Genomic DNA, 27,353 nt, shown 5'->3' with positions numbered 1-27,353 from the left:
TTGAGGAACTTGAACACAAGTATTAAAAAAAGGTTCAAGTATTCATTGACGCTCTAGAAGGAAACCCAATGCATTACGAGCCAGGGAGTGAAAACTTTTTATGTAATTTGGTAAATTACATAGGTAAATTCTACTTAATTTTCATCTGTTGCTGTTGAGGAGCAGTACTAAATGAAATTTTATATATATATATATATATAAAATGAATTTTTGAATTGTGTTTATATATATATATATATATATATATATATATATATATATATATATATAAACACAATTCAAAAATTCAGATATCTTCATCCTGTTCAGAAGTTTCCCCGGGCTCTTAATGCGTCATGTTTCTTTCCTACATTTTAAATATCTAAACCTAAGAGAAAATCAAAACCATACATCTAAAGTTGTGATCCAAATTTGCGGTTGTCTTATCTTAAAATTAGTTTTCACTAAGATTTTGTTTGGGCACAGTACCAAACTTTTCCATTCTTGATTTGCGCAAGTTTGACAAAGGCCAAATTGTGATGGATAGGCAACTGGGTCAGAGCATCTCCAAAACTGCAGCTCTTGTAGGGTGTTCCCGGTCTGCAGTGGTCAGTATCTATCAAAAGGAAGGAACAGTGGTGAAGCACAGGGTCATGGGCGGCCAAGGCTCATTGATGCACGTGGGGAGCGAAGGCTGGCCCGTGGGTTCCGATCAAATAGACGAGCTACTGTAGCTCAAACTGCTCCAGAAGTTAATGCTGGTTCTGAAAGAGGTGTCAGAATACACAGTGCCTCACAGTTTTTTGCATATGGGGCGGCATAGCCGAAGACCAGTCAGGGTGCCAATGATGAATCATGTTTTCTTTTATATCACATGGATGGCCAGTTGCATGTGCGTTACTTACCTTGGGAACACATGGCACCAGGATGCACTATTAGAAGAAGACAAGCCAGAGGAGGCAGTGTGATCCTTTGGGCAATGTTCTACTGAGAAGCTTTGGGTCTTGCCATCCATATGAATGTTACTTTGACATGTAGCACCTACCTAGGTATTGTAGCAGACCATGAACACCCTTTCGTGGAAACGGTATTCCCTGAGGCTGTGGCCTCTTTCAGCAGGATAACGCGCCCTCCCACAAAGCAAAAATAGTTTGGAATTGTTTGAGGAGCACATCAACAAGTTTGAGGTGTTGACATGGCCTCCAAAGTTCTCCAGATCTCAATCCATTCGAGCATCTCTGGAATGAGCTGAACAGACAAGTTCAATCCCACCTCGCAACTAACAGGACTTAAAGGATCTGCTGCTAATATCTTTGTTAGATACCACAGCACACCTTCAGGGGTCTAGTGGAGTCCATGTTTCAATGGGTCAGGGCTGTCATAATGTTATGCCTAATCACTGTATAATACAATAAAACAGCTACAAAAGATATACATTTGATAATGGAAGTGCAAATATAGCATTACAGTGCAAGATGGGAATAAAAACATTGAGTTTTTCAAAAGCTTTTAATAATGCTCAAGTCTAACATATTGAATGACATTGGTGAACATGCGCTGATCATACTTATGTTGTTTTAATAGGAACATAATTAGAACAAAAGCATCAAATGAAGAACCTCCTGCTCTACAGATGATTCAAAGTAGTACAGACATGAGTAATATATGCAAATGCTACATTACAGTATAGTTCAATTAAAATATAGCCGTGTATATATTTTCACACATTTCTAATATACAGTTTTTAAAAGGAATTATTAACATTGACTAATTTACACAAACTACATTGAAACAAACCAGCTGTACTTCTTAGTTTTAAAAACACAGCCTATGTAAATGATTGATCAGATTTCAGCCTTGTATTAATTTTAGGGTTCTAAACATTAGATATTAGGTCAATCTTCACATTTATTCAAAGTGCTTTATATTTCAACTGGATCGTTTTCAATCTCCACCCTGCAAACGCTGAAAGGTTTAAGATTTCTCATGCACACAGACCTCGCAGTAACATTTCAAAAAATTCACCAAATGTGTGTAAATGTGTCGGCATTGACAAACTACAGCGGACCCAAAAAGTATTTGCCTATACGTCCGAATGTCTCTGTATCTAATGCAGTGACGTTCAGATATTTAGTAATATGTGTGGATCAGCGTCTACATAATTTTCAAGAATCATGATGGGATATTGAGCGAATGAAGAACATAAATATCTATATTACCTTCTGACCCTTTCTATAAATTTGCAAAGCAAAGGGTCACTTAAATGTGCATGAGTTTTTTATTATGGCTTTGATAAGCACCACAAGTGACTTGAGCAAATGTCAAGTCTAGATATTAACATATAATAAAAATGTTACTTAAACAGATTAGCAGGTCCTGATTTGTTCCCATCACGGTTCAAAGCCCTTGATGTGGGCTGATTTCTCCTAAACGTGCCAGGGTTCAGAGAAATCATCAGTGCATCTTCCTCTTTGCTACAGTATTAATGACAGTTAGCAGCTATGAGCACAACACTGAATGATATATAAGTGACATAAAGGTTATCCGTAACTACTATTAAAGAGTAATTCTACTATAATTACCCAAATCAGGGATTCCTCACTTCGTAAATTGTTACGTAAAAAAAAAAAAAAGTACAAAATAAATTCTTGTGATACGCTGCAATGCTGTACATTCACTCAGTCTTTCGGTTCGCTAATTCTTAAGAGTCGTCATCATCGTAGTGCAAAAGCAGGAGTTAGAGATCACGGGACAGGCAGAGAAACGTCCTCCTCCTCCTAAACGCGCAGCACGGCTCTCCTCTGCATCCAACCATCGCTTCTGGCCTTTCAGTTGATTCTTCTGCAACGAGATCATCTAATCTTAGTCACCATGGAATCATTGTTTGTTTTAATGAAATATTGCAGTATTTATTATGAATGATTTATCTGTGCACATAATTCATGCGCTATTAAATCTTTAAGGGGGGGGGGGGGGACACTCAGTTTCAGTCAATCTCATGTCAATCTTGAGTACCTATAGAGTAGTATTGCATCCTTCATATATCCGAAAAGTCTTTAATTTTATTATATTTGTAAAAGAAATATGGGCTGTACCGAGTCTTTCTGGAAAAAAACGAGCGTCTGGAGGCGTATCGTGTGGGCGGAGCTAAATAATGACGAATGCGCAAAGAGGTGACGTCCTCAAGCGTGGAGAAACTCTTGCTATCGACCTCAGCTAATAGATATGATTCGGAGGCTGAAATAGAAACAGCAACAGCAGGACGTCCGTCTCTTTGGTATGTACTGTATTTAGTAGCCTGTCAACATTTGTCTTTACTCTCAGATTATGAGGACATGATTCGGTTTATGGACTATTGTATGCGACCAAACCTTAGCAGTAGCAAGCAAAACGGTTTTGCACGTCAGACTAGTGTAACGTTATAACGTTACATAGAACAGCAATGAAGTCCGTTAGCGCATTTGAATGACGAAGTTTCGTTTACTGATGTTTACTCATGCGACGATAAGCAACAGCACAGACATTTGAAGCAGTTTTACTCACCGGCTGCTTCCAAAGAAGGACCGAACCTTTATCGCTGGGACGGCTCCGTCAAAAACACACTTCTTGGAGTGTGGAGATCCACTTTGCGATGCGACTGAAGCATTTCTGCGTTCAAATCAGTTCAAATGCAGCGCTGCCTTCCCGGAATGCTGTGCTGAAGCGTGCATGCCATGGCGTGCATTTCCTCTCTCGCTCTAGTCACGCGCGTGCGCACCCTACCGGGAGAAGAGCCCGTACGGCCCATACAAGGACCTTCCTCTCTTATTAACGTCAAGCCGACCCATACTCGAAAAAAACTCTCCGAAACTTGTGAGAAACCGGAAGGAGTATTTGTGACACAGAAATACTCTATCAAACGTCCAACATTAGTTTTTGAAACTTTGTCTATGTTTAGGATGGGAATCCAAGTCTTTAACAGTGTAAAAAGCTCAGTATGCATGAAACAGCATTTCACCGCCCCTTTAATCAAAATAACTCCCCCTCCCTCTCTTTCTAATGACGTTTACTGTCACTTACATGAGATTCACCAATAGCAAGCCACAACTATCCAATCAACTTCCAATGAAAAATCAACTCAAGTCCCGCCCTACATTTTTTCTTGTTTGAGAAGACTATCGCAATTTGTTTCATGCCAACTTTAAAGCAGCACCAGGTAACTTTTCAACCTTCATAATATATTTTCAAGACTCTTGTGATGATAAATCGACTTACAATAGGTTGAATGACACGTCTGCCATAGCCTGATGGGGTCTGTATCGTTTTTAATCGTACTTTTAACCTTTGAGTTTCGGATAGTAACCCGAGAACAAAAAGAACTACAAAATTCGACTGCTTTACGGCATATACGTCACTTCCACCAACACCCACACTTCCTTAAAGGGGTACTTCAGCGCTGGGAAGATGAATCTGTATTTAAACTGGGTCATCAATGTAGTAGAAATGTGAAATTATTTTTGAATTTGGTGTCTTCTAGACTGAGAAAAGACAGAAAATGTATTTTTGTCCCATGGGGATGAAAGACTACAATTCCCAGAATGCTTTGCTGCACTGTGCCATTCCCAACGCCACCAACTTGATTACAGTGACTGAGTTAGAGAAGACACTACAATTAAAAACTGAACGTGTCTGTTCAATATAATGAGTGAGTCACGCGCCAGTATCACAGCACTGAGCACTAACTGCAGAGTGATGAGAGCTGAGGCAATCGCGACTACACTCGCGGCATACATTCACAACGCGAGTTCAGTCTGGCGCGTTTCAGTTCATGCCTTTACAAGCTTAACTTTCATAGAAATTAATTTGACAAGTTAAAAGACTTACATTGCGCACCATAGCTCCATTTAAATGAGTGCCTGTAGCTGCAAGCTGAGCTCTCCCTGCAAGCTGAGTGTAATCTCCCATCCCCCATGCACGGAATCAAAACATGAGGAAATGGCTCCCTCTGCTGGCTGTAGTCTTTAGCCTTTGAGCAAACATTCCTCCTGTGATGCAAAAATCGTCAATTTGCATCATAGGAGGAATTTTTCCAGAAATAAAATGCATAAATCTCTTGTCTCAGGGAGATATGAGGGGGAAAAGCACAATCATTTGAATATACTCCAGGGTTTCTACTGATACAAAGCCATATGCTAATCGCTGAAGTAACCCTTTAAATTCGGACGTGCAAGCCCAACTATTGTTTGTTTGTCGGATGTTATAGTCGTGTCTGAAGCAGCACGGAAAAATACGAAAGCAAAGGTTTTGTTGGAGGAAAGCAATAAGAGGAAACGAAAAAGTGATTGGATTAAAGGCAGGACGAGGATCAACATTGGGCCAGCGTTTGCTCGTTGGCGTGAGCTGAAGGAGGCGTGCCCGACCGATCCTGACTAGGGTGTCATGATTGTTATGGTTATTACCTACCACTCAAACACTGAATTGAAGTATCATAAGATTCTGTCAAACGGTAACCAATAGACTAGGCTACTATAATGACGCTGGCTTGTAAACGTGAGCATCGCGATCATTTGGCGTTTGAAAAACCCCCCATGAAATTATATTCATATAACATGCTGAAACATATGCCACTATACCTGGGATGAAGACAATTCACACGCGACGCAAGCAGAACACCTGCATGTGAACAGTGTTCAGGGGTAACTGTTAGTGTTGGGTCCTGCTTTTATGAAATTATTTGGCCCGCCCCGCACCACTGTATATATTTTTGCAACCCGCCCCGCACCCGCGACCATTAAATAGACATACGGGGTCCGCGGGTTATGAGACGACCCGGGCATCACTAGTTCAAGGCTATCATGGTTGTCATGTCAACAAATGCACGCGCACATCCCCTGATATAGGATGACAATGTAGGGGGACCCCGAGGGCAAAAGTTACCTAGTGCTGATTTAAACAAAGCAAATTTGCCAACTTGATCTTATTTTTTTAAATACCTAAGCTATGATCAGACTATGCAGTGTTCACTGTATGCTGGCTATAAACAATTTTAAATACTATGAAAGAGGTTTTAAATATGTGAGTGTTATGTGTCAAAATGTGGCATCTAAGTATTGTATTTGTCCAGGAAATTTGCACAGTAATCATTACCGTTCAAAAGTTTGGGGTCAGCAAGATTTTTTAAATGTGTTTGAATATATATATATATATATATATATATATATATATATATATATATATATATATATATATAATATTGAATATATATAGTCAGTCAGCAAAAAACTTGTATGGCCCCCATAATATTTTGTTGTATGTATATCTGAATATGCAATATTGAGCCTCTGCTTTAAACAAACAAAAAAGTATCACGCTACTAGGGGTGACCCCTAATAGTCGAAGATTCGATGCATCGATATGCAGGACCGGATTCGACCACTGATCTCATGGGTGAATCTTCGCGGGGGTTATGAAACGAGGATCATACCATTTTGGCAATATGGGGGTGATCAATATTAGTGTTATAAAGACGTGTCGCGGCGCTGAGGGATCTGAGCTTCGCACCGGACGTGCCCCGCCTTTAAAATTCGATCACATATACACCGACGGCGGCATTCGACGCCTGTCAGCGGCGATTAAATGTATATTTCCCTCAAATCGTGACTGTAGATACTGATTTCACCCTGTGCTACAAGATACACTCATCGTGCAGCTCTTCTGTCAGAAGTCGATTCAAAATTGAGCTCGCGCTTATATAATGTTCACGTCTGCCTGGTGTGAGATACCTGAGACACGGCGCTGAGCTTCAGTCCGGAGGTGTGACCCCCTTTAGGCACAATTGGCTTAAGAACGTGCATATGAACGCACTCAAAGTGTTCTTTTCCTCTCTAGGCAGGTATATTTTTTTTAGGTTTATTTATCAAAATGTTCTTTTATATATTTGTGTGATGTTCTGTGTTTCGATAGCGGCTTTTAAATGTTATGAGAGAACGGTTAATTTACGAATGTGTAGTGTAGCCTAGTTTTGATCACTTTATTAAAAGTGGTGGCTATGTGCCGTTTGTAAAGTAAAATAAAAATAGTCTTAGCCTCCTGCTGACTAGTGTCCTGCCCTTTGTTTATAACGTTTATTTTTTTCCGGTCTATGGTTTACACACACATAGATGATTCGACTATTGGTCGACCATAGAGAGATTCGAAAATTCTGATTCGAACGTGTAAATCCTTAGTCAGGGACACCCCTACACGCTACAATACGTTTTTTTTTTTTTTAATTAACAATTGAATTAAGTTTAAAACTGAAGAAAAAACAACAACTGAGAAAGGCAAAAAAGGAGCAGAAACAATTGCTAAAAGCATTGCATAGTGTCATGCTTTGCTAAAAACAAGTCCCTTTTTTGATCCGGAGATTCTGTACCCTTTCAGAAGATGTGTAATAGCGCCCCCTACCATAAAACATTTAAAGGGGGGGTGAAATGCTGTTTCATGCATACTGATCTTTTTACACTGTTAAAGACTTGGAATCCCATACTAAACATAGACAAAGTTTCAAAAGTTAAGGTGGACGTTTGATGGGAGTATTTCTTTGTCAAAAATACTACTTCCGGTTAGTCATAAGTTTCGGCAAGTTTTTTGAGATCATGCGTCCCCTTTGACGTTAACGGGGGCGGAATTTCCTTGTATGGGCCTTACGGACAATTCTACCGGAAGCGCGTGAGAGAGAGCGAGGGAGAGAGCGAAAGCAACAGGCTACGCCCATCAAAGCGCTGGCTTGTAGGATGCTAAACAGGTGATATAACCAGTAGCTACTGACTTACCCACTGATAGGCCGGCGGTCGATCTGTATTAGCACTTTCCTCACGCGACGGGCGAATCACTTTCCTCACAGAGCGACTCACTTTCCTCACGCGGCAGGCGAATCACTTTCCTCACAGAGCGACTCACTTTCCTCACGCGGCGGGCGAATCACTTTCCTCACTGAGCGACTCACTTTCCTCACGCGGCGGGCGAATCACTTTCCTCACTGAGCGAATCACTTTCCTCACAGAGCGAATCACTTTCCTCACAGAGCGACTCACTTTCCTCACAGAGCGACTCACTTTCCTCACAGAGCGACTCACTTTCCTCACGCGGCGGGCGAATCACTTTCCTCACTGAGCGAATCACTTTCCTCACAGAGCGAATCACTTTCCTCACGCGGCGGGCGAATCACTTTCCTCACTGAGCGAATCACTTTCCTCACAGAGCGAATCACTTTCCTCACAGAGCGAATCACTTTCCTCACAGAGCGACTCACTTTCCTCACTGCAGCGCGCTGCTGCACACGTCATTATTTAGCTCCGCTCACATGACACGCCCCCACCCGCTCGGCTTTTTTCGGAAAGACTCGGAACAGCGCATCTTTCTTATATAATTATAAAAAAAATAAAGACTTTTCGGAGATATGCAGGATGCAATGCTACTCTATAGGTACTCAAGATTGACATGACACTGACTGAAACTGAGTGTTTCACCCCCCCTTTAAAACATGGATTGCTGGAAAATTCCGTCAATGGCGGGGGAAAGTGTTTGTTGTGCCAAGTTCATATATTTGTAGAAATTGTGAAAAAAGGAGTTTATTTTTAACGAATCGAATGGCATTCATTTGAAATAGAAATTTTACTTAATTTTTCATCAATTTTCATACATCCTTGTTAAATAAAATTATTAATTTAAAAAATATATATTTTTTAACAGTAGTGTACATAATAAAAACAGTATTTAAAGGGAATGAGTATTTCATGCATTCTGACTTATTTACACTGAGTTGATTCTCAAGCTAAACATGGACAAAAGTGTGGACGCAGCATTTTTATGCCTAATACACTACATCAGGGCTCTTTTTTTCCAAGTATAGGCCTGTATGATGTCATAAAGGGCAGAATTCCTTGTATGGGCACTTCTCCCGGATGATCCCGCCATTGGCCGCGCTGTCATTTTGTTTTTAGACCACAAGATTCAACAATGTAACTAAAGAAGTGTTTTTTTTTGGATGTGTGGGAAAGACAACCAAATCCCAAATAATCCAGCGTTATGGGAACAGTGGATGCAGTTTGTTTTTCCAGAGCAGCAATAGAGTTCTGCAAGTGTGTTTGTTTGTTCCCCGCATTTCGATGATGAATGTTTAATAAACAAGGCCCAGTTCTACACCGATTTGCCGATCGTTTAAAACTGAAGGATGGAGAGGTCCCAGTGTTAGAAAATCCTGGTCACGAGTCGAAACCCCAGGCAGTGAGTGAAACTGTATCAAATGTCTGTGTTTTGTTGGCAATCGGCGCATAAGTGTATATAATGTAAACAATGCAAAAAGTTATCCAGGGATTATGCCATGATGCAGTGTGTTATGTGTGTGTGTGTGTGTGTGTGTGCTCGTGACTCTTTAGCTCCGCCCGCTGCATGCCTCCAAGAACTGGTTTTGGAAAGAATCGGTACAGCGTATTTGTCTTTTATAAATATGATAAAACGAAAGACTCTTCGGAGATATGAAGGATGTAATACTACTCTAGATTTACTCAAGATTAACATGAGACTCTGTTTGTGTTATGTGCCCTTTAAGTGTTACATAGCAAACGTGACAGCACTTACCTTCTCCTGCGCTGCAAAAACAGACGAATGAGCCACTGCACCACAAATGGCCAGATGACGGCAAAGGCCACAGTTCCAGGAGACACATCAAAAGGCCACCAGGATGGCCTCTGTAAAGTGTAAGTAACGAGAATAAATAATAATATTAATAATATAAAATAAAAATGCAAATATTATGTCAGCACTAATTATATGGCAATGGCATAGAAATTAATACAAATGATCAGGGACATGATCAGTTACTGGCCGTTTCAATGAAAACGGTAAAAATTAACATTTATATATATGCATTGTGCAGAAATATGATCAGTTCATGCATTCACTGAGAAGTGAACCCATGACCTTGTCTGTTTGAACTATAGGAATGCTCTCCTCTTTAGTCTTTAAACTCTTAAAAAATACATCCCATCATCAGTTTGTTATAATGACTCTACCTTTTTAGTTTTATTTACAGGTGGTGACAGGTAGTCTGATGGCAGCGCTAAGGATCGGGCCTGAGAAGTGGCACAGGACAAATCAAAAATGTTACATTTCAGATTTAATCTGTGTTATCTTGATCTGATAAAGGTGACGGTTTGTCACCTGCACAGCTGTCAGAGCTTCTAGCGTGTGCAGCCTCTCTAACACGCTCTGCATGTCTTCCTGCAGCCTGGCCAGAGCACAGATTATCTGTTCGTTTAGATTCTCCATCACAGGTCCACCCGTCCCCCAGCGGTCCCCGTCTCCCCCACTGCCTTGCTGCGGCCCTGCTGACCCGGAGCCGGAGGCAGGTGACCTGGAGCCTGAAACACAGGAGAACCAGCTGCTCAAACAACATTCTGAAGATCATTAACAGATTAAAAAAACAAGTTTACTTGAGGACGTCAGCTCTATTCCAAAACAACTGAAGGTGTCATATGTGCACACTCTCAATGCAAAGGTCATTTTTTTTTGCCAGGAAAAGCTTGTTAGAATATTTCATTTGAAACTGACTATTTTAACCCAATATATGTGTGTGCCATGGATTTATATGCTTGTAAAGACCCGGATATATCTACAAAAGTTCCGCAATATATCCGCAAAGTTCATTTTTGTTCTTCGCTTAGGGGTAAAAAAAATGTATGTATTGTTTTATGATGTTTCTTGGGGTGCACTTATAATGTTAGAATGCTTTTAACATCAAAAATGTTCTTAATTTAAAAATAAAATGCATTTTTCCTACTCTGATTTTAGCCTCTGCTCTGAACGCTCTGTTTGAAGGGGCGTGTCTGCTGTGAGACTTCAGTGTAAACGCTCACTGCTGTGATTGGCTAACGTCTTTCCATTTGAAATAGCTAAGTATTATTTTCTCTTTTAGTGCGTTTTTACTATTACAGTTTTCATGGTTAACTAATCATGAAAAGTGTTGCATTACATTTAGATCTATGGCATTATATTCAGATCGTGGCATGAAAGGTTGCAGTGATGATCATTTTACTTTCACAATTCATCATGCCTTTAAATCCTTTTGCAGCAATATACTATTAGTCCGGTGACACACTGCAAGCGTGCCGTGAGCGTCTCGGCTGCGTGGCGTATCCGTTTTTATTTCGGCTCCCATGTTAACTGGTTGGAGCTTGCTCGGGCGCATGCTAGAAATAGAAGAGACGCCTATTTTTCACGTGTTTTGGAAGAGTTTCCAGGCAAAATAGAATAGGAAAAGATATTTATATGTCATTTTGACACAAATACATATTAATAGATGACATTTTCATGTTTGAAAGTCTGTAGGTTAACATTAATGCAGATATAGGCCTCTTTAATAAATGACATATTACTCTGAAAATTAAGTCGGCCTGATTATTGAGAGTGTTTAGGCTTTTTGAGGATAAAAAAAAGCAGTGAATGGATTTGTATCATTGTAGTTGTGTCCACTCACTGCAAAAAAACATTTATATGCAAACACCTTACAAAAGTGAATTTTGGGTCCGATGATCCCATGGAAAAAATGGAAATATGCTAAAATTACCTCTTCCCCTCCTGACCACAGAACTATTACTTCTGTTCACAGGAAGTCCGTGTCTCTGAGAACCTCCTCTGCTGCCCCGTCCGTCTTCTCCCCCATGCTGTACACCTTCCTCCCGCCCCTGCAGTTCCTCCTGTGATCGGACCTCCTCAGCGGAGGACAGCCGGCTGTGGCTCTCCTCAGCCCCGTCCAGTGAGTGGTTGACGTGTATCTCAGATCCCTGGTGTCCAGGAACAAAAGCACATGCATTGCTGGAATCCTGGCAAACAATTGCAGAGGTTCTTAGCAGAATTAAGGTGCGGTCACATTAACATTGTTCCAGTCATTTCAATAGGAATCCATGCGATTGGGATTTTCACTTGAGGGTAAAATATTTCCCAACACATATTTCGAAACATATTCAAGTTTGGCCAACCGAAAGCTGCCTTAAAAAAAAAAAAAACATTGTTAGACTATAGACTAGGGATGCTCATATTGACCGTAAGAATTAGAATTTTTAACCATTAACACTATCACTAAACGGTTTAAAGGTTTTATTTATTTATGTATTTATTTATTTTTACTCACAGGGCGTGTCAACACATGCAACAAACCACACGTGCCGACACATGTAAATGAAGCAATGGGAAAGAAGCATACTGTGTGAGACCATTTCGACAGAAAGGGTTATGAAGTTACGTGCAAAATAAACGATGCGGTATTACAAAACAGCAGTAGTACAAGCTCCTGACTGGTGGAGGAAAGCTAATGAATGGCGCTTCCCAAGGCTGGCCGCTCTAGCGAGACGTCTCTTCCCCGGGCATCAGTGCCATCTGAAGCCTTGTTTAATGCTTTTCGTAGTGTGGTATTGTCCAACAGCTTATCACAAATCTCGGGCTGAGTCCGACTGGAGCCTGTGTTTTTTGGCTTACATTGTTGCAGCCATTAAAATAGTTCAGTTTTGTTTTTAATGTCAAAGTAGTTATATTTTGTTTTGTTTATTTGTTGAAAAATGTTTAGAGCAATTTTTTGTTTGTTAAAGTTTTAATTTTTTTAAGTGATGATCAAGCGACCAGCAGCCGACAGTGAGTTAACCGTCTGTTTAATCAATTTAGCCTCTCAAATCAACTCTTGACTTGTCTTGCCTATAATAAAATTCATAGATATAAAACACTTCAAGCATCACAATGTTAGTTAATTTAGCCTACTATAATATTACCTCCACAGTAAAAGGCATTTTTGACGAGCTGAGGCAGGCTGATACTACAGCTCGCAACGGCGCTCGCAAACGAAATGAGCTAAACAAATAGTAAAAAAAGAACGTGCAGTTTGTCTTGTCTACCTTACACCTCTGCATAATGAATAGTCTAATAAATCCGATCTTCAATTCCTGCAGTATAGCCTATATCTAACGGAGTTTACATCAACGAAAGCAAAAGGTTCTAGCATTTTATTCAGCAGCTCATTTCAAATTCAAAGACTTTAATATGAGAGAGAGCGACCTAAGCACTGGTAAGATCATGTATTCATTTTTATTGAAGATCATTGTGTTTTGAGCACCTAAGACTTATTTTAAGTTTCATTTAGGGCCATTTGCGTTAGCTTGCTTTACTCATTTGGGGCGATGCGTGTTGCAGTAGCACCATCATATCTATCTGACTACAACATAACACACTCACACACGTTTATTTTTTAACCATTTGCCAGGAGTAAAATTTACACATGTGGTTTAAACAACCAGATACATTTACATTTGTCTGGTTTTGTCTGAAATGCTTTCAGACGACCTTCTGAATTGGTTTGTTTGAGTCATCAGAATTAAATACGTCTCAAAAGAATCTCGGAAGGCATTTAGGCCTACTCCTGGTCATTTCCTAATTAGATAGATACCTGGTCAGAGAAAACAAATGAAGGAACCAGTTGTAAAAAGGCCATAGCTCTAGCAGCTGAAGAATGCGCGCTGCTGCTGGACTCTATGTGCGAGTCATGTCTTGACAGTCTCGTAAGCTATTAGGGTCCCATGTTGTTTCCACCAGTGCAGCACATTGTTTCTTTTAATTAATAAAATAAATATAAAACGAAGGAGAAGCCTAAAAAAAAGATCTGAAGCCTGGCCTGCGCTTAGGTATGACGTGAAAATTGGCCCGAAGCCCGGCCCTAAAGGGGCGTAAAAAAGTCGGGTCCCGTGGGGCTTGGGCATAAATGCAGGGCTCTATTGTGAATCTAGGTTCTGTTGTTGAACTGTTCTGTATTCTGCTGTTTGCACAATAAAATAAACACTCGAAAAAAATATTTTTAAAGGGTCACAGACATGTCAATTATTTTTATGTAATGCCAATTCAATATTATAATCTTACCAGTTAACGGTTAATAATTGATTAATGAGCATCGGTTGTGAACATTACCTGAAATGAGCATCCCTACTATTAGTGTTGGGCGATATGCCTAATTTTCCAATCGTCATATCGTCAGCCTGTGAGATCACCGTTACACGATCTTATCGCGTCGGGGAGGAGCATTCAGTGGCGTATAAATAGTACGAGTGTGCAATCTCGTGGAATGTATCCGTCAAAATGAGCTTTGGCTTACAAATGGTAGGCTACGCAGTTTTTTGTGTGCATATGATACACACTTTATGGCGTATTATAAGGGGATGCATTTAAACACAATATAGCGTGTCCAGATTTTTCACGTGAATAAAGGCATAGATTTGCACACTTTAAATCCTCGTATTTTTTTCTCATTAAAACCGAATATCTCCATCAGGCTCCATCAGTTCCGCCTGACAATGAACATGTTCGGACAGATGCAAATATTGGGGGCGTGCATATAAATGATCCCCAACGCTTGCGTCACAGTTGGCCTTATGTTTAGAGTCACTTATTTTTCAGTTTTTTTTTTATTCATGAGATTTACATATGAAGGAGGAGGCAATGGTGTTTGAGACTCAAAGTATGTGATGTCCATGTACTGAACTTTTATTATTTCACTATGGCAAGGTTAATTAAGTTTTCATTCTAGGGCACCTTTAATGATTTTACCCGCGCTGGAAAGAGAACTGTGCCGCTGCATGTCATGCCCTCGCTCTCACAGCAGGTGCGCGTCTTTATGTTCAGCATGAGATCGGCCTTTTTAGAGACCGCTGATCAATCATCCCAAAGTGATTATCGGCTGATTGAGATCGGTTGGCGATCAATCAGAGCACCCCTACTATAGACCTTATTCACAGCAGCGCCATCTTTAATTTTTAATGGAAATGAAAGCGAGGCTGTGAGATAGACTGTAGGTCTCTTTAGTTGGTTCTACTATTATTTAAAATGTTTTTGGATTGTTCTGCTGATGAAACACTGCAAAAATATCATGAGCCGTGTAAAATTAAAAGTGATCTAGGAGCTTTATACAGCTTTTTATAGCAGATGCCATTGTAAGCACGGTAAGTCTATCCCTCACAGCCTCGCTTTCATACCTGTCATAGATTAACAATAGATAATGGCAACCTTTGTCCACATCATTTTTGCCAAAACGTCCCTAACATTAACACACCTGTATCTTAAGTTATCAGCATCAAGTAAATTATGGTTGGGATATGATAAAAGCGTAAACTGAAATCGGCTTACTTCTCCACCAAACTGGTCCACAGAGTCACAGTACACCTCGCTGTCCGAATCACTGGCCACATGGTGAGAACTGGATACATCTTCTGTTTCATATGCAAGACATTGAGCCGTTAAGAATTGAAGTTCAGATATCTAATGATAGTGTGTTCAAGATTATGCATCAAGTTATGTTGGTGTAAATGATTACCTTTCAAGTCCTTTTCCTCACCTCTGAGGTGTCTGTTCAGCTCTATGAGGTCTCCGTCATAGTTAATGCTTTCAGGGTCTTCTTCTGGCTCATGCCTGTTCGGATCAGAGTTTGACCCGTGTGTTCCATTGGTAAGGACTTTATTTTGACTGATATTGCCATTGGACACCGGTCCTTTGAGTCTCCCTGCAGAAGCCCTTTTCTTCGGTTGTGAGGCTAAAAACAACAGTTGTTGACAAAGTAAATGTATTATTATTGCATGTATTAAGAAATGTTGCTTACCAACGAAAAACTGCTCACAATGTTATATGGTTGCCAAGGACCTGCTAGGTAGTTTCTAGGGCAAAATAGCATCTAGAAATAGTCTCAGATTTACAGATGGGCCAGATTTACAAAATCTGTTTTATTAACGTGAGAACGCAATCCAATAAAAGCGCCAATGTGAGTGGAAAGTTCTGCGTGTCATCTACTGATGACGTGCAAATTAAAGAACAGGCACAGCCGGATCATTTCCATAATGAAATGCAATCTACCGAGAGAAGTGCAAATTAGCGTCTGGTTTAAGACATGCTTTTTTGGGTGGTAAATAATGGCATGAATACTAGTAAATTGACAAGCGTAAACCTTAGTAAATCACCTTGCATGATACATTTAAATACTCTCCTCCCATAAATTTTACGTTTGAAAGGGAATTATCCTACAAATGCACATGCAATAAGGTCAGCCACAAAAATAACCCCGCCCATGCCTTTTCAGTGCTAATATCTCACTGTGTGTCTTTAGTAAATCCTGACAGTAGTTCTTCAACGACAAAACTGGGTTTGCGCTGAAGCAAGCGGTCATTAAATCCCTGGCCCTAGATATGACTCAAGTCCCTCCTTTAATGTATGACTATTCAAGACTATTCAACTTTTAAAGTGCCCCGATTATGCTATTTTAAAGGTTCTTCATTTTGTCTTCTACAATAGGTTTAAATGCATTTTTTTTTTAAGTAAAAAAAAACCCTACGAGATCTTTACTCTCACTCTTTCCTCACAGTATCTGAGGCCCTGTTTACACCTGGTATTAAGAGGTCCTGATTTCTTCAGGGGAGTGTCTATGCACGTGTCTTTTTAGATATTTGATCTTATAGACTAAAAAGCTCACACAATTTACAAATTAAGTGCATGGAGATTACGAAAAACATATGGAGAGCAGCCGAATGCTGTGAGAAGACACCAGAAATGGTGAGAGAACATTGTGCTTGGTACGTTTCTGCTGGAAGTTAGTTATTTTAGTCTATAAAGATTTAAATATGGATATTTTTCTTACACAAAAGCACCACTTCACTTCCGGAGGCCTTTATTAACGCCTCGGAGCCGCGTGGAGCAGTTTTATGATAGATAGATGCACTTTTATGGACTTTTCACTGCCATTATAAAGCTTGGAAAAGCCAGGACTTTTTTTTTTTTTTTTATATATTCCGATTTTATTCGTCTTAAAAGCAGAATGTCATATACATCTAGGATGACTTGAGGGTGAGTAAATGATGGGTTAATTTTCATTTTTGGGTGAACTTACCTTTTAATACCAGGTACTAAAGTACTAGTAATAATAATCTTCGGCTCAATGGATGGAAATGTTAAATTCGTAACTTTAGATGGAAACATAGCTGATAACTGATAACTAATTTGTCAAGCGCTTTTTATATTCACAAACAGCTATATTATATTTGTAGGTTTATCACCCACATAACTTTAAGATAAGCTGCAACCTCATGTTAGAATGTACAAGTAGATTGTCTAATCATATTCTTTTGAATATTCCCCATAAGAAAAGTGTTTGTGGCCATTCCGCTTTCAGTTTTGCTACACCAAATGATTGGAACACAAAAATCCCTGAAAATAGAGACACATATTTCAGTCTCTGCTTGTTATTCTCCTGCCAGGCTGCTATTGTTAATAAGAATTTGTTCTTAAATGTCTTTTCTGGTTAAATAAAGGTTAAAAAAATTATAAATAAATAAATACCCTAAACACTACACAAAAGGTAATATCCGAAAAAGCATAATAGGGGCACTTTTAATGTTTCTTATGAACAAAATTTCAGCAGCACTTTATTTTACAGTTCATGCACTTTCAATGTACATAAAGTGCACTTACCCACAAAAGAAGTGAGTAAAAACCACATGAGTACCTCATTATTACCCAGTTAGTGTCATTACTACAATAATTACACAATATATTAATGCGAAACAGGACTGTAAAATAAAGTACTGCCAAAATGTTTGTGAAATTTTGCGAGCACAAAAGATATATTGTTTATTGTCAATAGTTTAGCAAAGCATGAAGCACAGCTCACACGAAAGTCACTTTAAAACCAAGCAGCTTTCTGTTGGTTAATGAGGCAAATCCGCATGAACAGTTGCGAAATGTGCATGAGGAAATTCCTGATTGTGTGGATTCCTATTAAAACGACTGTTCTGATGTTCAATTATTATTCTGCGTCAAGTGTACGCCGTAGGCTGTGTGTAGCTCGCGTAAGCCTACGACGTATCCTGACGTGCACCGCTCCAAAAATGTAACAACGCATCAATTGTACGCGCAATCGCAGTGATTGGTCTGCCAGAACCCCCTCCCTCAGGGGTTATCATGGATATCTCTGCATGTGTAATTGCACGTGGATGCGGACAAAGACGCAGAAATATAAATAAAAATCGACGCTTAGCCTACGGCGTAGAGGCTATGGAGCAGATCTGACGCAGAAGTATAAATCAGCCTTGAGTATGAACAGTAGTGATAATGATGTTTACCTTTTTTCACCTCTTTAACCTCCTCTTCTTCATTTTTCTCCTCTTCTTCCACCTCATTATCATCATCTCCATCTTCCAGCTCTAATAATTTAGTCTTTGGCATTTCTGCTGTTCTGACGGAGAAACTTTCCAGGCTGCCGTTCATCTCCATCGTCCTGATGATGCTTTTCGTGACACTTTTGGGTGGTGATGTTAGCAGACTCCCAAATCCTGGCGAAAAACAACAATACGTATTTGTATAGATAATATGTGATATAGATGATGCTTTAGGGATATGTTCTGAAACACTTTCTTAAAGGTCTGTTCCATCAGGGCTGTTTCACAGAAAGTAAATCTGCACTAGTAACACTACAACCCTGTACAGAAGCCAGCAATCTACACTAATAATAGCAGTGAGTGAACATGTTCAAAGGAAACACCTGGACTATGGCACTATTGGCTAAGGGCACGGGCCACTGGGAGAACACACTGATATTTACTTGCCTTCAAGTTTCCTAGCAAATCTTTCCAAGCGGGCTGAGCATGAAACAAAGTGGTAATTAGTTAATTAAATGTAAAAAAAGATGTTATAATTATTTACATAAATACTACCGTTCGTATGTTTTGGGTCGATTTTTTTTTAATGTTTTTGAAGGAAGTCCATTATGCTCATCAAGGTTCCATTTATTTATTAAACCACATTGATAAATTAATATATTTAAAATTAAAATGGATGTTCAGCATCATGACTCAAGTATTCTGTGTCATGATCCTTCAGAAATCATTCTGATGTGCTGATTTGCTGCTCTAGAAATATTTCTTTATATTATTAATGTTGAAAAGAGCTCGCACCCCTCGTGGGTCAAAATGACCAGAAGCCCTAAAATTATACTTATTTTTTTCTTTGTCCAGAAAGCTTATTTAATTTCATTTTGATAATATTTTTAAAACATTTTAAAGGAATTTTTTTTATTTTATTTTTTTTATTTTATTTATCTTTAAATTACTATTTATAATAAATTAATAGTATAGGCACATTCTTTCAACTTCAGATCATTGATAACCCTTTTAATTCAGCTCAGAATATCTTGCATTGGGTGTCTTTGTCAACCTCTTCTGGAATGATGATAATATAACATGATATTTTTTGACGTTGACCTTATAACTCTAAGGAGCAAATAAGCTGTTCCGCTGGGTCCTAAAGTCTTTTCACTTCAGTATGCATTCAGATACACATATAGACATTATAAAATATATAATTTTTTGTAAATTTTGAGCATTTTTAGGTTTTTCTATGCATACGGAAGCATTCCAAGCATTCCATACATTCCGTGAGGAAAGGATTTGCTCCTTTTTCAACCACAAAACTCCTCGAATCCAGTCAATTATTTTATACATTCATGGTTCACAAAAGTTGTAGGGTCTTTGAGGTCAAAATTACCTGAGGGAAGGATTAATTAGTGTTAATTGATTTTTTTTTATTTTTTTATGTGTCATCAGTTATCAATTTAATGTGTCCATACTGAATAACATAATTTTCATATCATATCCTATTAAACATATGCGTATTAGTGTAAGCAAATATAGAATATAAGAATAAAATATATATAAGTTTATAAGTAAATATATATATATATATATATATATATATAGTCGTATGTATTAATTTCTAATGAGGTTTGTCTCAAAAAAGACCTTTGAGATTGACTGAACAAACCGATTTGACAAGAAATCTGAGGTACATTTTTACAGACTGCTGAAAGCTACAGAAAAGAGAAGCAAATAGATCACTGCAATTCCCAGAAACAACTGGACTCCAGTCAGCGATGTCTCAATATGTTGAATTGTTGGGTAAATTCGTACCCAATAAATTGTATCGTTGACTCTTCAATTAAATATTTACCATCATAATCTGACTAATTCTATGTTTTTAAATAAACACTGACAAGAATGAATGATATGACAATATATAGCATTTATAATATAAATAATCACACAGTATATAAAGCCTAATTTAGGACTATATTTTTTGGCATTATGACATTTACATGACAGTTGGGCATATTTTCCTTGAAAAGTCTCATTTAAATAATCCAGCGAATAAAATGCTGAAAATGTTTGGAATTGACACCATTTTTTAAGTGCATAAATTATGCAATCAGTATTATTGTTCTTACCAATTTAAAACATTTAGAACAGAAATGATAAGGAATCTTAAATGATTTTTTGAGCAAAATACAACTTTTGTGAGATTCACCTGAGAGGGCACTGTTGATCATTTTACCTGTGCTCAAATCTGACACGTGCGTTATCCTCCTCTTTTCATCAACGAGCTCATAGAACGGTCCAATGATCTGCAGAAGCTCCTCTACCTCATTTGTTACAGGCATACTTTCCAGAATCTGTTCAGCAAATATAAAACCAAGTTACAACAAAGCTGAAACACAAACAATTACATTACACACTACATTCTCAAACGCTGCTAAAGAATACAAAACATAATACCAGTTTCAAGTCATCCACATAGGCTGCCATCGCCTCCTCTTTTGGCATTTCTCCAAGAGAATTCCACGCATCCCTAAACACAAACACCAGGAAGGGTCAGCGACAACTTTACACTGATAATCTCCATTTCAACACTGATGTTGTCATCTGTCACACAACCGTGCCTCTAGCAAGACGAGTGTATAAAAGATGGAGGATCAAAAAAACAGCATGAAACACAATAAAATGGTATGTGTGAGAAAAATTAAATATCTGACCAGGGCTCGCAAAATCGCCTGCCCGACGTCCCGGGGCTAACGTATTTTCCGGTCGGGTTACCAAAATGTATCATCGCCCTGCCCGATGAGCTATCTTAAATTGTGAAATAATTCCTTTTTTGATGTGTGTTGTTGACACTCTTGATTTGTTATCTAAAGGAAAAATATGATCGCAGAAGTTTAGATCCTGCTGATTTGAACGCAGTAAAGTTCTGCTGATCGGTTCCACATCGCACGCGCAGAAGCTGTGGAGAGCAGGAACAGCGCATGGCTGTTGTGCTTCACACAGGCAGCGTTTGTCACGCAGCTGAACCGTGGCGCCTGTACTGCAAATACACGTCCATTCTGTCACTTTTCCGGCTTTCTCCTCCGGCTGATGCCTGCCCGAAGGGCTACCAGGGATTTTTACATTTTGCGAGCCCCACTGACTCTATCGTTTACATTAGACTTACAATAGAGTTTAAAATAAGTTTTTGCAGAAGTATAAATGCGGAACTTTCAGTGTGGCATTTCAAAAAGTAATATTATGACTAAGATGTTACATACTGATACTGATCTGTTATCTCACAGAACTTTCAACAGACCAAAAGTTCACTTTCAGTAGGTCATTGACACTGGTCTAGATTATGTAGACTCATATTGGCATAGATCCTAAAATAACATTTACAAATTCTTGAATACTTTAGAGCACAGACTTAAGTTTGGTCTCTTTTGGTCAAGACTATTGTAATGTTGAAAAGAAAGTGAAATAAATAAACAAAAATGTTGTAGCAGTTTAATTTTTTGAAAATTTAAAATGTAGTTTTATTTATTTATATTTTTTTATATAGAATATATATTCCACAAAACAACTCTAAAAATGCAATAAAATGAAAGCCAAAAAAACAAATTTGAGATTGATATCTCAAAACATGTAGCCTGATGTGGTCATACTCAATTCTAGTCAGAATAGGAGTCTGAAACTGCTCCATTGGGCTGTGATTATGGGGCGTGTTTCAACCGAACCAGGAAAGACATCAATTAGATAGACCTACGACCAATCAGAGCAACGAAGCGACATCAACAGAGCTCTGCTGCACTGTGTTGCCAAGTCCGCGTTTTTTCCCGCTGGTTGTTTTCCACGGGTTTAAGCGACTATTATGTGATATATAGACCCATGAGTGCGAATTTTAGCAGGCAACCTTGCCAAAATAACACACATTTTACCCCCAAAACACCATTTTTTTTCCTGGAGAACATTATTAGTGTGTAGTATTTAGAATTAGTGTAGTAATTAAGGTTAAAATAGAGAATTCCAATTCAAAGAGGCAAATTAGAGTCATTTTGTGGCTAAAAAATACTAACGTTTATTTTTAATGGCATTACCCAGTAGGTGCCTTATGGCTGCGAGCACATGACCCAAGAAACGTTTAAAATAGTGCTAAGACAAACCAATTTTTCCTTATTATGTACAGTAGTACTACATAAATTGGTACTGAAAAAAAGATCGAAAGACCGGAACATTTGTCTCAGTCCAACCTGAACTTAAAAGTTGGCAACCCTGCAAATGATGTATAGTTTGTCAATAATTCTTTAGGTTTAGACTAAGATATTATTATTTTAAATGTATATAATGCAAATGTCCCACTGGTAGGATGGTGAGAGTTAAGGGGTTAAAGGTGTAGAAGGCCTTTCTGAGCAATCAGATTTCAACAAAAATATCTTCATTTGTGTTCTGAAGATGAACCGAGGTCTTACGGGTGTCGGACGACATTAGGGAAAGTAATTATTGACCGAATTTTCATTTTTGGGTGAACTAACCCTTTAACAGTCTATAACATTTATAACCAAACATGTCATTCAGCAGGTTCAGTACCATTTGGCTTTGCCAACGGGGTCCCAGAATCCTGGACGGGGGATATTGCAGGGGCCTTGTGTTGCTTGCTTGTAGTAGCTATAAAATTTCAGCATCATATCATTGGAAGGCTGAAATGAACCTGATAGAGAAAAAAAAAACTATATTAGAAATACGGAAGAAAAAAACATGATTTGTATATTTTTGATTATTATATTGCTATGCTATATGTGTATACTGTTTGACAACAGTTCTTCTAACCCTAGGTGATGGAGTGTGTTGCTTTTCATTTCTTTAAACAACCATGTAGGAAGACACATCATGACCATAATCCAGGATGACAATGTCAAGATTCATTATATTATACTGTAAAAGAATAGATGGGAGGAAGCATGGAGAATCTTTTTTACACATTTTGAAATGTTACAAAATGTTAAAAATTACACCTCCGAGTCCGAGTCTTAAATTCAGTGAACGCCTTTGGGATGTGCTGGAGGAGACTTTACAGAGCACTGGACTCTTGCATTGTCAATACCATAGACTGTAAAAAAATATGGATGACTCGACATCATCCGTTTCCGCTTGCCAGATTTGAAGCTTTCAGGCGGCCTGCACGGCGCTGACATCTTGGGACCGAGTCTGCGCAGTAGAGATTTCGTAAGTGATCGAGGCACGAAAGCTTCAGTTTCTGAGAGGGATACTGCAGGCTTGGTCAATACAAGATCTTGACCAAAAAATGTAAGCACCTCTTGATGGAAATAACGTCACAACATTTATTTCCATCAAGAGGTACATCAATGTTTGGTGTGGTCCTGGATTATGGTCATGATGTGTCTTCCTGTATTGTTGTTTAAGAATTGAAAAGCTACACACTCCATCACTTAGTTAGAAGAACTGTTGCCAAACAAATAGCATAGAAACTTAATCACTGCAATAATGATCCAGTCATAGACTCTTTAGCATTTGACTATTTATATCCAAACAGTGACTTTTTGGGGGGGCTGGGTGTGTTCAGTGTGATCCATTCTGAACCATGAATTCATTCCAAATTAAAGGATAAGTTCACTTTAAAATGAAAATTAGCCCATGATTTACTCACCCTCAAGCCATCCTCAATCAGAGTTATATCAATAAATATGACGCTTCCAAGCTTTATAACGGCAGTGATGAGGTCCACTGGGTTTGAAGCTCAAAAATGTGCATCTATCCATTATAAAAGTATTCTACACACTTCCGGGGGTAATAAAGGCCTTTTGAAGTGAATCGATTGAGTTTTGTATGAAAATTATCCATATTTATATCTATCGCCACTCAGTCCGTTTGTATCACTCCGCCTGTCATGGCGGTCAAGAAAATCCCCCAGTTAAAAAAAAAAAATATTACTGTTGTTGTCACGAAATGTAGTTAATTGGAAAATGTTGTTAATTGGACCTCAAATATGTGACTCATATATAAACATAGATTCTGTTTCCTGTTGTTCAGACACTTTCACAGATGTGAGCTCCAGGCCGTCAGTGACTCTTATGTAGATAGTGGGTAAACAGATATAATTAATTTGGGGTATATCAAACCGGCAGTATTTGGTCTTATTAATCTATAAATATTCTTCAATAAATATTTTTTTATATAAATATGCCGAATTTGGTGTTGAGAAAGGGTCCGTTAGTGATTGTGATTTTAAATTTAGTGACAATTACATTATTACATTTACATTTAATCATTTAGCAGACACTTTTATCCAAAGCGACTTACAAAAAGGGGAGAGCAATAGAACCAACGAAACAAACAAGGGGAACAACCTGTAAGAGCTGTAAGAAGTCTCAGTTAATCAAGCACACAAACTGTATTATTATTATTTTTATTTTTTAAGACAAACAAACTGAGTATTTTATTGGACAGTTAAGTGATAGTCTTTATTAGTCAGGTGCAGTTTGAAAAAAATGTGTCTTAATATGCTTTTTTAAAATGGCTAAAGACTCGGCTGCACGAATTGAGATCGGCAAGTCATTCCACCAGGTGGGAACGGTCCAGGAAAAGGTCCGTGAGAGAGATTTCATGCCTCTTTGGGATGGAACCACGAGGCGTCGTTCACTTGCAGAACGCAAGCTTCTGGAGGGTGTGTAAGTCTGAACAAGCGAGTCTAGGTATACTGGTGCAGAGCCAGTGGTTGCTTTGTAGGCGAGCGCCAGTGTCTTGAATTTGATGCGAGCAGCCTTTGTCAACCAGTGCAGTCTGATGAAGAGAGAGTGACATGCGCTCTCTTGGGCTCGTTAAAGAACACTCTCGCCGCTGCATTCTGGATCAGTTGCAACGCTAGATGACGGCTTTATGAGTGACTGGTTGTAAACAAGAAAGTTGTTTTAGGGCTGTCTTTGGAAATATTTTAAAAGGACAAAGATATCGCTTTCCTCAGTGAACTGATTTTTTTATTATTATGGACATTAACCTGGAGAATGAATACTATATCAGATGCAGGTATTACACTCTTTTAGTCGATCTCTCTTTCATAATACCAAAATACCTCTACTCTACATAATATAATAAGCTTCAATGAAGCGACTCAAAATTCCTTCATTACTAGTTTTAGAAGTGACATTTTAAAATTAGTAACAAAGGCTTGGGCTCAACTGTTAACCTGTCAATTTGAGATATGAATCTGTGGTGGAAGAAATTAGTTCTGCACAAAAGAGTGTTTTTAAAAACACACTGTTGTTCCTTGTTTATTTAAATGCTGTCAAACAAAAAAAGCCATATCACATTGCTACTTGTGTAATATTGCTCATTTAAAACCTAGCTTCCGTCAGATGGTCTTCCGTATTCATTCAACTTGCGCATAAAGTGTAACGCCTATCGCAGTTCAAAGCGCTTACGCCACGTCCTTCGTTACATCAGCTACGCATTTTCTTTACGTTGAATATGGAAGGTGGTCTGGAAGAAGCTAGATATTTTACTTTATAAAGTTTTACCCATACCCCCCCAAACAAAGTCATATACACATAGGATGGCTTGAGGATGAGTAAATCATGGGGTAATTTTCATTTTAAAGTGAACCAATCCTTTAAGTGAATTCATATACAAAGAAAAATTGCTGTAATTTACACATCCTTGTGTTGTTTTAAAGAAGGCATCATTGATTCTTCAAAAATTATTATTTTGTGTTTCACAAATTAAATACACTATAAAAACAGCATATTGGTTTGGAGTAACCGAAGGCTCATTTTTGGGTGAAATATCCCTCTATATAAATTCCATTAGCATGTCTTTAGCATGTTGTTATATGTTAATAAATCCCATGATGCTCCTTCCCAAATCACTACACACACATTCTACAGGGCTAGTGGCACACGATCTATTTCAGCACCTAAACCAGCTCAATGTAGGCTAATCGCGTTGACCATGGAAGCCAGTGATAATTTGTAATTTGATTAAGAAACTGCGGCGATCAAATGAAAGTAGGTGAGGAGTCGCGTGTACTGCTGCAATAACACACAATACACTGTCTATGGCTGTGACCTATCTACTCACCGTTTGAAGGTAAACTTTGGATCACTTTGACAGCAGCATTGAACCTCTCTTCGTAGACTGGTTTGTTGTCACCCTCCATCATGACAATCTAACCGCTACAGCAAGATCTGAATCAAACCTACCAGCAAAGTTACATTACATATTAATTGATTTATGAAATGCAGTTGTCACAGCTACTCATTACAAGTTCATAATACTATTTATTATTCCAAAAAAAGTCAACAAAGCCAAAAGCAACACATTATGTCTCGCCGAATCCTGAAGGACAACCAAGACATGACTGAAAGTGCACCGAATACTATTTAATGTGATATTTCTTGGTCGACTTGCATTAGAAACGATCGAAACGACGTTAAAAGCACTAGCATTTGATACTTTACCATTTGCTGCTCTACCTGCTGTGCTGGAGAGACTACGACCTCATGAATACGTACCTGACAGCCAAAATACGAAAGCCTTCCTCGTGTGTTTAATGGGAATTGTAGTTTCTTTGGAGAACGACACTGCTGAGTGTCTTGCAACACCGGTATTTAAATCCTACAAATGCCATAATTCTTGACCTGCACGCGTAGCATTCTGGGTAATAGAGTTCACCGAGGTAAGCTTACCCTAGGGAGTTTTTGACATAAAAACCGTCCCTGACTACGAACTTTGAAACTGCCTAGCAATATTTTGACGCATATTTCTAATGAAACAAATACGATTCCTAATTCTATGCGCAAAAGACGCAAAGGTAACACTGTAGCACTTAATGAAACACCAACGCTCCCCCCCCCCCCGTTACTAAATTAATTGTAACACTACAAGTCCCAATGTCCCATTCGCTCACCAACAACGTATTAGCTGTGTTGATAGGTGACGCTGTGACGAAAGCGAGGCCATGGGAAATCAGAATCATTTCCAAGAATCGGTTGCTTTGAACAAATCTTTGCAACGAACCGTTTAAAAGAACAAGCAAATGATTCTTTTGCGTAGTTACGTCAGCACGTGTCCCTGATATCCTGGCATTGCATTTTAAATGCTCATTATAAAACCATATAAGCATCCTGTTCATTGTTTTGTTTGTTTGTTTGTTTTTTCATTAAGTTTAGGTTAAAGTTTTTTATTATTGTATAT

At 38.6% G+C, this 27,353-nt stretch overlaps 1 protein-coding gene across 4 annotated transcripts; it reads right to left on the bottom strand.

Annotated features, from left to right (window-relative positions):
* Window positions 1-1,469: 1,469 nt before the first annotated feature.
* acbd5a (acyl-CoA binding domain containing 5a) lies at window positions 1,470-26,753 on the bottom strand. 4 transcript variants are annotated; one of them, XM_067434577.1, is made up of 13 exons: window positions 26,672-26,753; window positions 26,238-26,355; window positions 22,734-22,854; window positions 20,622-20,694; window positions 20,401-20,518; window positions 18,138-18,347; window positions 15,347-15,562; window positions 15,160-15,242; window positions 11,567-11,783; window positions 10,162-10,361; window positions 10,014-10,073; window positions 9,580-9,689; window positions 1,470-2,820 (listed from the first exon to the last, which is right to left on the bottom strand). In XM_067434577.1, exons 2-13 carry the CDS (start codon window positions 26,317-26,319, stop codon window positions 2,808-2,810), a joined length of 1,503 nt encoding a protein of 500 aa, XP_067290678.1. In that variant the 5' UTR covers window positions 26,320-26,355; window positions 26,672-26,753; the 3' UTR covers window positions 1,470-2,807. The 4 variants fall into 4 exon arrangements, with proteins under 4 accessions (XP_067290678.1, XP_067290676.1, XP_067290679.1 ...); XM_067434575.1 differs by lacking the exon at window positions 26,672-26,753 and adding an exon at window positions 26,618-26,670; XM_067434578.1 differs by lacking the exon at window positions 26,672-26,753 and adding an exon at window positions 26,618-26,670 and having other exon boundaries at window positions 15,368-15,562.
* Window positions 26,754-27,353: the final 600 nt, after the last annotated feature.

Source organism: Pseudorasbora parva, chromosome 24, assembly GCF_024679245.1.
Source record: "Pseudorasbora parva isolate DD20220531a chromosome 24, ASM2467924v1, whole genome shotgun sequence".
In the NCBI taxonomy this organism is placed as follows: Eukaryota; Metazoa; Chordata; class Actinopteri; order Cypriniformes; family Gobionidae; genus Pseudorasbora; species Pseudorasbora parva.
Note: the sequence above shows the minus strand (reverse complement) of the source record. Positions and strands in the feature narration are given on the sequence as shown.